Source organism: Mesocricetus auratus, unplaced genomic scaffold (assembly GCF_017639785.1).
Source record: "Mesocricetus auratus isolate SY011 unplaced genomic scaffold, BCM_Maur_2.0 Super-Scaffold_6730, whole genome shotgun sequence".
In the NCBI taxonomy this organism is placed as follows: domain Eukaryota; kingdom Metazoa; phylum Chordata; class Mammalia; order Rodentia; family Cricetidae; genus Mesocricetus; species Mesocricetus auratus.
This window is the reverse complement of record NW_024429184.1, coordinates 73,474,685-73,488,006: the sequence shown is the minus strand read 5'-3', so window position 1 is coordinate 73,488,006 and position 13,322 is coordinate 73,474,685. Positions and strand designations below refer to the sequence as shown.

Genomic DNA, 13,322 nt, shown 5'->3' with positions numbered 1-13,322 from the left:
TCTCCATCTCCCCATCCCCTCTCAACTTCTTGTCCTTTCTTTTATCTTTTTTTGTAATAGCCTATATACTCATAAGTGTGGGACCATGCACAGGAGCACAACACTGAATTTTCCTCCCCAGAAGCCATCAACTATAAATACCTCTTCTACTAGGGGTGGGAACTTATGAGCCCGTGATGCCCTCCACACTTTAATATTTCATTACTTACACACTCCTGGGCTTTCTCTGAGACAAGGGAGAGGAGCCCCACTGAAATAGAGTTTGGGTTTTTATAGGATGGCTTAAGTTTGGTGGGAGAGTGGTAGGGAAGCATTAAAGGGGAAGGGAACTTCTGCAAACAAAGAAGCTGTCATAAATAGAAATTTTTATGAGGGAACTTCACGTCATAACAGGATGCTGTGGGAGTGAAGATAACAAGATGCTGTGGAAATTAGATAACAGGATGCTGCTGTCTTGGGCCAGACTTCTGAGACATGCAGAATGTGCAGTTTGTATTTCCTGGAAGGAGCTGGTTCTCTCTTGGTCAGGGACTTGGGCCAGCCTATCATACCAGCCTTTTATTGATTACAGGGTGTTGCTAGTCTTCTTTATCTACTTTCTGATGGACAGGGGCCTGTTCAAATTATAGTGTGGCATCTGCTTCAGGAGAGCGTAGGGACTGATGTGGGAGGAAGATGAACAGGTTAGGAGCAGTTAGCATAACTCTTGGATGATTTGGTTACCTGGTTAATGCATTGCCAAGACATGGAGTGAGGAGGAGGATGATTCCAATGAGGGGTACTACTGTCATTAGTGGGTTTTAGAGAGAAACACAAGGGAAAGAGTTGAGTGATTTGAGGCATACTAAAGAGGCACTTTAGGACGTTTCCTAAAGGATAATTTGGGAGGATTTCATTGTAATTGATTTCTAGCAGCTGCTGTAGCCTCCAAGTCCATCTGTTATGGGACTGACTGTAAAAAGGCTGGAGATGTCTAATAATCTTTATGTTTACCAACTCAGTGAGACTTATGAATAGTCATAATACCCTTTATACCCACAATCCAGTGGGGATCTCAGGGCCTATGGTGGTGAAGGTAACATATTCTTTGTTTGCAGTTACTTTGGGGGATTGGATTTTCCTCCCTCCCTTTGTGGTTCTTTGGTACTGGCTCCTCCAGGAAGGACCTGCTGCCTCAGTGAGGTCAATATGTGATGAACCATGATTGTACGCGGTCTTTTGTGAGACAGGTATTTTGTTAGGTTCTGTACCTATTTTAGTTAGGCTGGGTACCGTGGGTCATAATCAGTTATCTCAGAAATAGAGGGCTGGGCTAATAGAGCAGCCAGAGAGAGGACAGAAAGTGGGGGTGAGGACTTTACCATCATTGCTGCTGCTGTTTTCAGTGACTAAAACATCCAAATGCCAAGTACATGGAGGAGTAGAGCATAATTATGTGTAGAGGGGTGAGAGGATGGTGGAAAAGGATACTAACAATCTTAAAATAAGCATTTTGTATTGGGAGAGGTGTGGGAATACAGGAAATCTTAAATTTAAGAGGCACTGAGGGGGAAGAATCATACTTCTCTTCATGTGAGTGTCCTTGTGCTGGTTTGGCTCATTCAAGCTGAAAGGTAAACCCTGTTGATGACTCCTTGGAGATTAGCCACGTTCAGAGTGAACGGTGAGGCCTAGTCTAGGAGAGTAGGAGGTTCTGGGAATGGGATTGTTTAATGTATACCTGTTCTCCAGGGATGGGAGATAGATTAGTTGGATGAACTGGGGGGGGGGGGGAGGTGCTTGAGAGGGTTAAAGTAATCATGTAATTATGTCGACTCTGGGGGAAGAAGATTACTCAGCAAGAAGGGGTATCCATCTATGAACTCGAAAGGGCTAAGAAAATGAGGAACACAGGTGTGTGTCTGTGTGTGTGTTGTGTGTATCTTTTTTTTTTTTTTTGGTTTTTATGACACAGGGTTTCTCTGTATTGTTTTGGAGGCTGTCAGTCCAGCCCGGCCTCGAACTCACAGAGATCCGCCTGCCTCTGCCTCCCGAGTGCTGGGATTAAAGGCGTGCGCCACCACCGCCCGGCGTGTTGTGTGTATCTTATCCTGGCTAGAACAAGAAAAAGTGGTGGATCCAGGGTAAATGTTAGTTTGTGGTTTAATGATGGCATTAGCTCATTCTACCTTTCCTGAAGATTTGGGCCAATAAAGGCAAAGAAGTCATAAAAGTAAGGGTGGAGCAGCACAGAAAACAAAACATCCTTTAAATCTAGGACAGGATTAAGAGGATGTGAGGCAGAACCATGTATACGTTGTGAATGACAGGGCAAATAGGGAGGACTGCAGTGATAATGAGGCAGAGTCCTGAACCAAGTGGTAGGAGTCATCTGTCTCAATTACTGTAAGGATAGCAGTACTACAGTAAGAGTGAGTTCATGAATAATGGTTGGATTTAATTCCATTCATTGTTTAAGAGGGATGGGTGTCAAGAACAACAACAAAAAGGCTGAGTATATGTGAATGTGATAGGAAGTAAGAACAGGGCTAGAAATGCCCCTTACTATGGGCCTTGTAAAGGAGGGTGGAGAGATATGGGTTTCGGCTTTGAGAAAATGTGGGAGAGGACAAAGAGAGTATATGGCTATGAGGGACATGGCCAGGGTGGGGGGGGATGGAGAGATTGCATTAGGTGTCCTCCTAATGAAGGGGCAGTGTGGGCAGAAAGATATTACCACAAAGGAAGGGTAGAATTGAAAGTCATTGATTATGTCCAACAAGGGAACTGCTGTGTTGTAGGGCCAACAAACAAACCCAATACAGAGACCTGAGAAGGCTAAGTTTTGCTAGAGTAGGAAGGCAGGACTGACCATGAGGCCTCCATACTGAGACAAATGAGATTGGCTTACCTGCCACCAAGACTGCGACCTTAGACTCATCCACTGTGATCAGAACTATGTAGTTGGGGTTCAGGAATAAAGGCCCCAGAGCACTATCAATCTTCAGTCATCTGTCCCAGAAGATCAACCAAAGTATTCTGCGAGGGAGGGATTTGGGGAACTTGATAATCACACCCTGTTGCTGAAGACACCAAATCCCTGAGACATAGGGTATGGAGAAGTCAAACTGAAAGCCTCATTTCCTATTTGCTGGTTTTCATAGTTCTGGAAGATTCTATACATACTACCAGGGAAGAAATGTCATAATCTGTTTGTGAACTGTTTGATATAGTGACATACCATGCGGAAATATAATAACTACAGGTGCAATAGTGGTAAGAATGTTACGGAAATAACCAAGATACTTTTCTTTATTGCAGTTGAAGTCTTCTTCGTAAGATGGAATTCCTACTGCTGTTAACAGGGCCAAAACCTGTGGCTGGTTAGGTCATAGGGAAAACCTAGAACCTTGTATCGTTATTTTGCTGAATGCATATAGTAATAAACTGCCTTAAGTTCTTGTAAATATGAATATAAATATAGAGTAGAGGATTTCTAAACCCTTATCGCAGAGTTCCTTTTTTCAGTAGATGATGATAAATACAGTGAACAACAATGATCAAATGGGATATCTATATCGTACTCCATTCCACCCAAGGCTTGGAGATTGTTGTAGAAGAAGACGTTGGAAGTTGTTAAGAGCCAGAGTGGGTGAATGCCGGTAGCAAGAAAGAGTATTTGCTGGCTGTGATAGCTCTATTGCATAGATGAACTCACAGTGGTTATGGCTGTATGCATAAGAACAGCATAACGTCAATGCAGCCAAAGTTCCAGTGGATGGGGAAGAGACTCACTAAATTCCACCCCTATTTGAGGGGCTGTTGGTAATCAATGGCTCCTGGAAGGAAAGTCACTTCTTTTGAGGTATGCAGGTCTTAAGAGCTTACCATGCTTCAGTCAATGGTACCACATCCATTGACATATCAGCACGAAATGAAACCTGTAGTATTTAAAGAGCGGGGAGGAGGGAGGGTACACAAGAAGTTGTCAGGGAAAGGTGGAAGGAGATAGAAGAGGAATTGAATCAGAGAAAATAGTGGGTGGGTTTTATCTAAACACATTATGTGCATGCATGACTTTTAAATAAAATATTTAGTAAAAAGATTTGGAAAAATGTAGCCCTTTTCTTTATTTCCTTTTTGGATTGCTTATTGTAATGTATAATAACACAACTCCTTTTGAATGTAGTTTTGCTATTTTATCAGATTTTACTGTGTGTAACCTTTTGGGTTTATATGTATGAGACTGTCTTTTCTTCTGACACAGGAGCCTCCCTTTGATTTAGCCATGTGTTTAGCCTTAGGTTTTAGCTCTAACTTCCACTGATGTGTTGAATGGAAGTGAAACAAATGGTAGATTAATCTTGTTGCTGATTTTAGTGGAAAATCTCTCTGCCTCCCATCCTCCAGTTCATGTTAGCTTAAGAGTTCTTCTCCCTCCCTCCCTGCCTCCCTCCCTGCCTCCCTCCCTTCCTCCCTCCCTCCCTCTCTCCCTTCCTCCCTCCTCCCTCTTCCCTCCTTGCCTCCCTTTCTTCCTTCTTTCTAAAATCCTCTTATTGAATCTCTGTGCTCTTATTGATTCTATATGATTTTTTGATTATTTGGTTGAGTCACATAATGTATTCTGATCCCACTCATCTCCCCATTCTAGTGTTTTCACTCTCTCTCTTGCAACCTCCCCAAAACAAAATTTAAAAGGAAAACAAACAGAAAAAAAGACTCCAAAGCTAAACAACATAACAAACAAAAATTAAATTAAATTTAAAAATCTTGGCATGGAAGCTGTAGTGTGATACAGTGAGTCCGTCTTTACTTGTGAGTGTTCGCTGCAGTGAGTCATTGTTCTGGTTCAAGGCCTCTGCCTTCTGCTACACTATTGATAATGGGCCCTCACTGGGACTCTTCTTGGATACCCTGCTGTGGCCTTGTGTTCTGGAGATTCTATAGCTTTGGATCTTTAGATTGGGCACCTTCACATGCTCTAGAAGTTCACAGATGTGGTGGGTGATGGGCTACCTTGTGGTCGTGGTTCTGGGCCTGGGTGGTAGCCGGGTTCGTCATCCTGCCAGGTTTCTCATTGTCACCATCCAGGTGAGTTCTCCAGCACTGCCCTTGCTAGCTCACCCAGTGTGGCAGGTGTCAAGGGGTGGAGCCAGTTCTGCCCTCATACCCTCAGGTCTGGCTCACCCACACCCACACCACCAGGGCCAGCACTATGGTTTTGCTCAGGTGAGGTGCAGGGCATATTCTCCTGATTGCTGCACTTGGTGAGGGGCAGGCCCGCTGTCTTTCCCTACTGTTGCAGGCAGCAAGGGGTGTGTATGGGGGAGTGGAATATTTCCCTTGCCTTTGCCAACCAATGGCATCAGGGAGGGAGTGGGGACAGATTTCTTGCTCTCATGCCAACAGGGTCAGCTCTAGTGTGCTGCCCAGGCGAGGTGCTGTGCCCACTCTCCCTAGTGCTGCAGCTGGTGAGGAGTCATTTTTTGTCTTCAAAACTTCAAGGAACAGACTGATTCTCTTATTTTATCTAGTAAATTATTTTACATACCAACCCCAGTTCCCCCTCCCTCCCCTCCTTCTGCCCTCAACTTCCCTTTTCCCAACCCCCATCCACTCCTCAGATAAGACCTTTCTTGGGGAGTCAACAAAGTCTGGCACACCAAGTTGAGTCAGGATCAAGCCCCTGCCCTCTGTATCAAGGCTGAGCAAAGTATCCAACCACAGGGAATGGACTCCAAAAGGTCAGTTCATGCACCTGGGATAGGTCCTGGTGCCACTGCCACCCGCACCCCCAACAGATCAAGCCACATAACTGAGAGCCTAGTTCAATCACATGCCATGTTCCCCAGATGACAGTCTAGAGTCTGTGAGCTCCCACTAGCTTAGGTCAGCCGTCTCTGTGGTTTTTCCCATCATGCTCTAGATCACCCTTGTTCATATGATCCCTCCTGCCTCTCTTCAACTGAACTCCAGGAGCTCAGTCCAGTGCTTGGCTGTGGGGCACTGCATCTGCTTCCATCAGTTACTGGATGTAGGTTCTGTGACAACAATCAGGGTAGTCACTAATCTGATTAAAGGCGAAGGCCCATTCAGACACCCTCTTCACTATTGCTAGGAGTCTTAGCTTGGGTCATCCTTTTGGATTCCTGAGAGTTTCTTTAGCACCACGTTTCTCCTAACCTCATAGTGGCTCCCTCTATCAAGATACCTCTTTTATTGCTTCCCCCTCCACTCTTCTCCCAACTCGGTCTTCTTGATCGCTCATATTCGTATCTCCCATCCCCCCTTCTACCCACTCCCAGTTTACTCAGGAGATCTTAACTATTTTCCCTTCCTGGGGCCATCTATGCCTGACCCTCTTAGGGTCCCCCTTTTTACCGAGCTTCTCTGGGGTTGTGCACTTTGTGGCTGGTTGTCCTTTGCTTTACATCTCATAGCCACTTAAGAATGAGTGCACACTGTGGTTGTCTTCCTGGATCTGGGTTACCTCACTGGGTCACAGGATGATTTTGTCTAGTTTCATCCATTTGCCTGTAAGCTTAAAGATGTCATTTTTTTTTTTACTGCTGAGTGGTACTCCATTGTATAAATGTACCATATTTTCTTTATCAATTCTTCAGTTGATGGGCATCTAGTTTATTTCTAGTTTCTGGATATTACAAATAATACTGCAATGAACATTGTTGAACAGGCATTCTCATGGTAGGACTGTGCTGTGCGGATTTTTTTTTTGTCTTTTTGGGTATATGGAAAGAGTGGTATTGCTGGGTCTTGAGGTAGACTGATTCTCTTATTAGGGGATGCATTTGGACACTATACTTTGAAGTTAGCAGTAATTTACTATTCTGAAAATCCCAGAACTACTGTGGGTGATACTCTACAGCACTTGTCTGTGCTCTACAACTGGACAGCAAAGCATAGCTGACAAGACATCTGTTTAGAATATGAATTGTTGAACACCTTAAGTCCACTATTTAAACACTGTTTAAGAAGAAAAATCCTTTCAGAATATTATTGCTCATTGACAATGCTACTGGTCAGCCAATAGCTCTGATGAGATATACAATAGGACTAATGTTTTCATGCCATCAACACAACATCCCATGGACCAAATGATTGTTTCAATTTTAAGTCATAATGTCTGTCTAAGAAATACAGATGTTGATTCTTCTGGTGAATTTTGGCAAAGTCTTCTACAAAGGAGTCATCACTCAATATGCCATTATGAATATTCATTATTGATGAGAAGAGATTACAATTCTATACTAACAGGAGTTTGGAGAAGTTTATTATAACCCTCAAGGATGACTTTCAGAAGTTGGAGACTTCAAAGCAGATATGGTGGGATTAGCTACATAATTCAAAGAAGTCCTAAATAGTTTTATGCCAACTTGACACAAGATAGAGTGAAAGGAGGAAAATTCAATTCAGAAAATGCTTCCATAAGACATGGATGTAGGGCATTTTCTTAATTAGTGATTGATGGAAGAAGGACCAGCCCATTGTGGGTGGTGCCATCCCTGTGCTTCTGGTCCTGGGCTCTTTGAGAAAACAGGCTGAGCAAGCCCTAAGGAGCAAAACAGAAAGCAGCTCCCTTCCATGGTCTCTGCATTAGATTTTGCCTCCAGGTTCTGCCTTGTTTGAGTTTCTGTCCTGACGTCTTTTGATGATAAACAGGGCTGAGAAAGTATAAGCTAAATAAGCCCTTTCATCCCCAAATTGCTTTTTAGTCATGGTGTCTCATTGCAGCAATAAAAACCCTAAGACATTAGATGTGACTGAATTGCTTGAGGCAATCTCAAGACAAAACTTTAAAGAATGAAAAATTTCCTTTTTTTGGATAAAAAAGAAAAATGGTTCGTGAGAGGAAATATTATTGGTGAAGAATTTATGAACTTTGTTGAAATAGTAACAATGAATTTAGAATTCTACATTAATATATCTGATATAGGAACACCATAATTTGAGAGGATTGACTACAGTTTTGAAAGAAAGTCCAGTGTGGGAAAATTCTGTCAGATGGCATTGTGTGCTATAAAGTGTTTGTCAGAAGGAGAATCAGTCAGTGTAGTTATGTAGTTTTAAGAAATTGCCACATCTACCCTGTCATGACCAGATGGCCACCACTAACATAAAGAAAGACCCTCCACTGGCCGAACATAGAATGGTTGAGAGATGGTTCAAATGATTTTAGCTTTTTATTTTTCATAATGGTGTATTTTAAAATTAATATGCACAAATATTAGACTAAGTTCCATTAAACTGAACTAAATACAACACAATATAGTATGAACATAGCATTTAAAAATGAAATGTAGTCTAAAGTATGTTATGTTGCACACATTGGCCTTAAACATCAGGGTCTAGGTTATTTCCTGCCTCAGTCTCCTGAATATCTGGCACTACAGTTTTGTGGCACTGGTCCTGGTCACTGTGAATGTAACTTTTTTATGTACTAGGACAACAAAAATTTGAGTTACTTTAGTGCACACAATTAATGTCTAGATCAGATTGCTCATATCTCTGAGTTATAACTTTAATGCACACAATTAATGTCTAGACCAGACTTCTCATATCTCTGAGGCATAACTTTAATAGAGACATGTTATTAACTTTCAGAGGATGATTGCAAAAGTAGCTGTTCTCCAAAATAAATACAGCTCTTGGTGGTTCCTCCTAGCAAATCCCATTTGTATATGAATGGCACATGTGAAAGGTCACTGATGCTCAGATACCAAGGATGGAACTCATGTGGGAAGATGGTGTGGAAGAGTACCCAGAACTCTGCCATCAGAGCTTTCTTTGCCTCGGGAGCACCATGCAAGGCATTCAGAAGCCTCTGGTCACTTTTAAAGCATTTCTCCATCAAATCCTTTCTAGTTTGCTTATGAGACTATTCCATGAACTTAAAATTTTGCTTTGGAGGGTTTCAACAGTTCTGTAAACTTTAATTGGATCTTCTTTAAATTTTCAGGTCTTCTTTGGCTGAGACTTTGTTTTGTTATTTTGCTTTAAAAGCCTTTACAATTATCGGTGGGGCATTTGTATGATAAATGCTCTAAAGTCTTTGCTATGCAATGCCAGTATCATTTGGATGTCATCAGCTGAGTCAATGCAGCTGCTACCTTGCTGGTCATGTCTCTTTAGAATCTACACATGAGTTGTAATTTCTAAGACTGCTAATTGTTTTGAGTGATTTTATTCTGTATCTTGGACACTGGAGATTTGAGTTTCTACTTAATAAGCTTTAGAAAGAATGTTGATAGATTTGCTTTAGAATGCAGTTGACTACTCTGGTTAGTTCCAGGTCACAGATCTCATATGACTTTGTGGACTGTTGTTCAAACATCTGCTCAGTTCTTCAAGTCCCGATCTTTTTGTTCCAGTGACTGAAAACCTGGTGTTTAATTGTATTGTCCTATATACTTTCAGTCTTCCTTTGTCTAAGGAAGAAAAAGTAAAATAGGCATTGGGAGTTGATGACTCATTTTATTGCAGTCTAGCTCCACTGAACAGAAGGGAAGTTTCCTCTCTTTCAAAATGTGGGCTTTTGGCTTCTTGGTGTAGGCACTGGGACTGCAGAAGCTGGAAAATGGGAAGAAGTTAGTGTCTTTGCTTTGTCTTTATGTTAGCAGTTATATCTCTTGCTTTCTGGGTCAAAACCAGAGACTTCTGATTCGGTGAGTACCTACCTCCATATTTCCTGTGCCCTGAGTCCAGGCTGGGAAACTGTAAAGAAAGAACAAGGTTGAAGTGATGCTTGCTTTACTGTACTGGCCTTCTCTCTGTGTGCTTCCATAGGAGATCACTTCAGGAAGCTCATGTGACTACATTGGATGGCAGTGTCTAGGTGGCATATTTTGTTACATCTTACCGAAAGTTTGGGTTCTGGACTATATGTAGGACCTGAATTTGCAATTATGTCAGTAACTTGTGGCACTTAAATTTATTTTCTTTTGTTGGCAGTGACCAAATATGAGGTGTATATTACAACAGGCGAGCTCTGGAATGCTGGAACATTAGCAAATGTCTACCTTTCTATCTATGGGGAAAAAGGAGATACAGGATCCAGGAAACTTTTTAGATCAAAGAGCGCTTTAAAGTTTTTAAGAGGACAAGTAAGTAAACGAAAATTACTTTGTCTGGTTTTAAAAGTATTATTGTGATAAGAACACATGGAATTTGGCACTGTGGCCATTCTGTGCATTTGAAACACATAGTTCAGTAGTATGTTGGTTAGTTTTTGCCAAAATAAAACAAATTAAAGACACTCTGCAAGAGGGAATCTGAATTAAGAATTGCCCCTGACAGATTGGACTGTGTATGTGTCTGTGGGACATTTTCTTTATTAATGATTGGTGTGAGGGCCATAGTCCACTGTGGGTGGTGTAATGCCTGGGAAGGTGGTCCTGGGTTGTATACAAAACCAGCAAGTCAGTGAGCAGCTTTCCCCCATGGTTCAAGCCTTTGCTCCTACTTGAGTTCCTGCTTACATTTCCCTCAATGATAGATGGTGATTGGCATGTTGAAGCAACCCTATCTTCCGCTGGTTCGGTTTGGTCTGAGTGTTCCATTGTTGAGACAGAAAGCAAACAGGGACAAGTAGCTTATAAAGGCAGATGACATTCCTCTTAGATGGTTTGACTTAAAAATTTTCAGTAGAAAGACAAAAAGATGGAGGTGAATGTCGCATGCACTGAGTAGAAAGCAGCCCTTTAGATTTTTAACTTTTATTCACATTTTCTTTGCCTTTGTAAGCTAGAGGTGCACAGTGGGACACTTAAGCAAAGCTGAGGGACATAAATGAGCCATAGTACCTACTCAGACACATATTTGTTGGAGCAATAGGTAAGGCTTTCTAGTATACATATTGCTGAACTCAGATGTTCCATAGATTAGATTTATTAAATGCACGTTAGCTTACAATGGATTTATTGGAGTTTGACCACATCTTAACTAAAGAAGCATCTATAGTCTCATGTATAAAATGCTTCCTAGAAAGTTTTCATTTTCTAAAGCTGTAAATCTATAATTATTCAGTTAAAATTACGCAATTTACTTTTCCTGTTCTTCTGCTTGTGTGAATTGACTACTTTAAATACCTTATATAAACTGAATAACAGTAATTTTTATAACTGTTTTTTTCACTTAGCACAATATCTTTAAATCTCACCTATGAAGTCATATGTGATAGAATTTTCTTCTTTTAAATACTGATTAATATTGAATTTGCTATATACTACACAACACATATAAATTCATTCATGGATAGATAAATGGGTTGCCTCCACTTTGTGAGTATTGTAAATAGTACATGGAATTACAAATATTCTTGAGATAATTGCTTCAGTTACTTTGAGGAGGGAGCTACTGGGCTATATGCTAGTTTATTTTTAATCTTGGAGAAACTGCCATCTTGTTTCCAGTAGTGATTATAATATTTCACAGTTTTATCAATGATGGACAATGCCATTTTCTTTCTTAAGCAATGGTCATTCTTGTGAGCATGGGTTATAGATCATTTTAGCTTTAATTTACATTTATCTAATAATGAGTGATGTTCAACAATTCATATATACTTGTCTAATTACATAGGAAGAATTGTTAGTAGTTTTGAAGTGAGTTAATTTTGTCTGTTATTGTTGAAGCATAAAATCCTTTCAGAAGAGTGAGTAGGAAGGTTGTAAGAGACAGTGGATCAGGGATTTTGCAGTGAATGTGTCTCCTAGCAACCTCAGAAGCTACACCTGTAATGTCTCACTGACATGACCACTCATGGGTGGGCTAAATAAGGATGATACCAATAAGGTAGACAGAGGAAAGCCCACAAAGTTTGAAGCCCACGCAAAGAACCATAGGCAACCAACGTAAGGCTGGGAATGGGTGAGGTAGTCCTCCCCAGAGAAGAACACAACAATTTCCTGTCCAGTCCAAACTGTCATCTCAGAAAATACACATACAAGGAACATCATATGGACTCAATAGCTTATATTTAGGAATATGTATTATACATGTACATATATATTCACATATGCATACAATAATAATCATTGACTAAAAGAGGTGAAGAATTTGAAGGGGAGCAGGGTGGGATATTTAAGAGAATTTGGAAGAAGAAAGAGAAGGAAGAAAAATAATTATATTCTCCAAAAGAAAAACACAAAAGCTCAACAATGGCAAAAAAGGAAGTTATTTTTGCCTGTGTACCCAAAGCTTTCTTTGTACATCCTCATTATCAAAATTCTCATTTTGTTTATTCACTGCTCCTCCTGGCCTAAAATCTTTATGGCTGTTACTTTTAATTTTCTCCATTTCATTAAGACTTATTTATGATTTATTTTGTCATTGTGTTTAGAGCATATCACCTTCCTTCTTTATGTCTCTGGATTTTATGTATTTGTTCAAATCCTGCATGCCCCATGTTGTCAGTCTGGTTTCACACAGCAAGTAAACTTGCCAGCTCCAGACTTGGTGTTAGTCTAAACTCATGTTTACTTATCATTACTCAATGTTTTAGCATTTGATGTTGAATCTATGACTTTGTGCCAGAGAGGCAAGTGCTGTATCACTTAGATATAATGTCTGCCCTTGCTTAAAAAAAACTTTTGCAGACTGGGTCTCAATTAGTTTGTCTAGGATACAGCCAGGAAGGCTGGCCTTGAATTTGAAATACTATTGCCTTAGTTTCTCTCCTGGTTATGACCCTGTATCACCAAGGAGAGCTTAAAAATGTTGTTTATGTCCAAGTGTTGTCTGTTTCTCCCCAAGAACACTAAGTTATTGCAAAGTTTGTCAGCAACTGAACAGGCAGGATGGAAGCCAGTTTGTGAGAAGCAGCTGTATGTTATGCAAATAATCTTGTTCCTTAGAGAATGCAACTGTTATCAGCTCTCTCTCATTGTCTTTATAAAGCCAGGAGGGTTCTATGGCAAATCTTGTACTCCAGTTCAGAATTCACACTTCCAACTATTTTGTTATGTTCCTTATTGCAACCAGGGACCTTCAGATCCCATCAACCCCAAAAAAAGATGCTTAGCTGTGGGATAATTCCAATGTGGAGCAAGTCACAGGGGAGAGCTGTATAAAGTGCCTACATGTTAGGCCCTATTGCTTATGCTCTTAAATGGAGACTAAAAGACTTGACCCATGGACAGTAGCTGGAAGCCGGGGCATTAAGTGTAGTCATATCCTGTTTCAAGGATGTGACTATTAATCTTAATTGTCAACTCAACTGGAATTAGAATCACAGCCAGATTAGTTGGATTAACCCTGGCTGTCAATCAGGGGACTGGTGTCACAGCCAGGTCACTCTCACAGCTTGTCTTCATTTTGTTACTGTA

At 40.9% G+C, this 13,322-nt stretch overlaps 1 protein-coding gene across 10 annotated transcripts in view; it reads left to right on the top strand.

The window, feature by feature from the left end:
- Rp1 (RP1 axonemal microtubule associated) overlaps positions 1–13,322 on the top strand; it is a 370,803-nt gene that overhangs the window by 120,723 nt on the left and 236,758 nt on the right. For 9 of the 10 annotated variants that reach the window (XM_040741510.1, XM_040741511.1, XM_040741505.1 and 6 more), the window contains exon 7: positions 9,949–10,100. In XM_040741510.1, coding sequence (XP_040597444.1) covers positions 9,949–10,100 — 152 coding nt within the window. Of the gene's footprint in view, positions 1–9,948; positions 10,101–13,322 lie in introns of those variants that run through there. The other variant, XM_040741512.1, reaches the window with a different exon arrangement.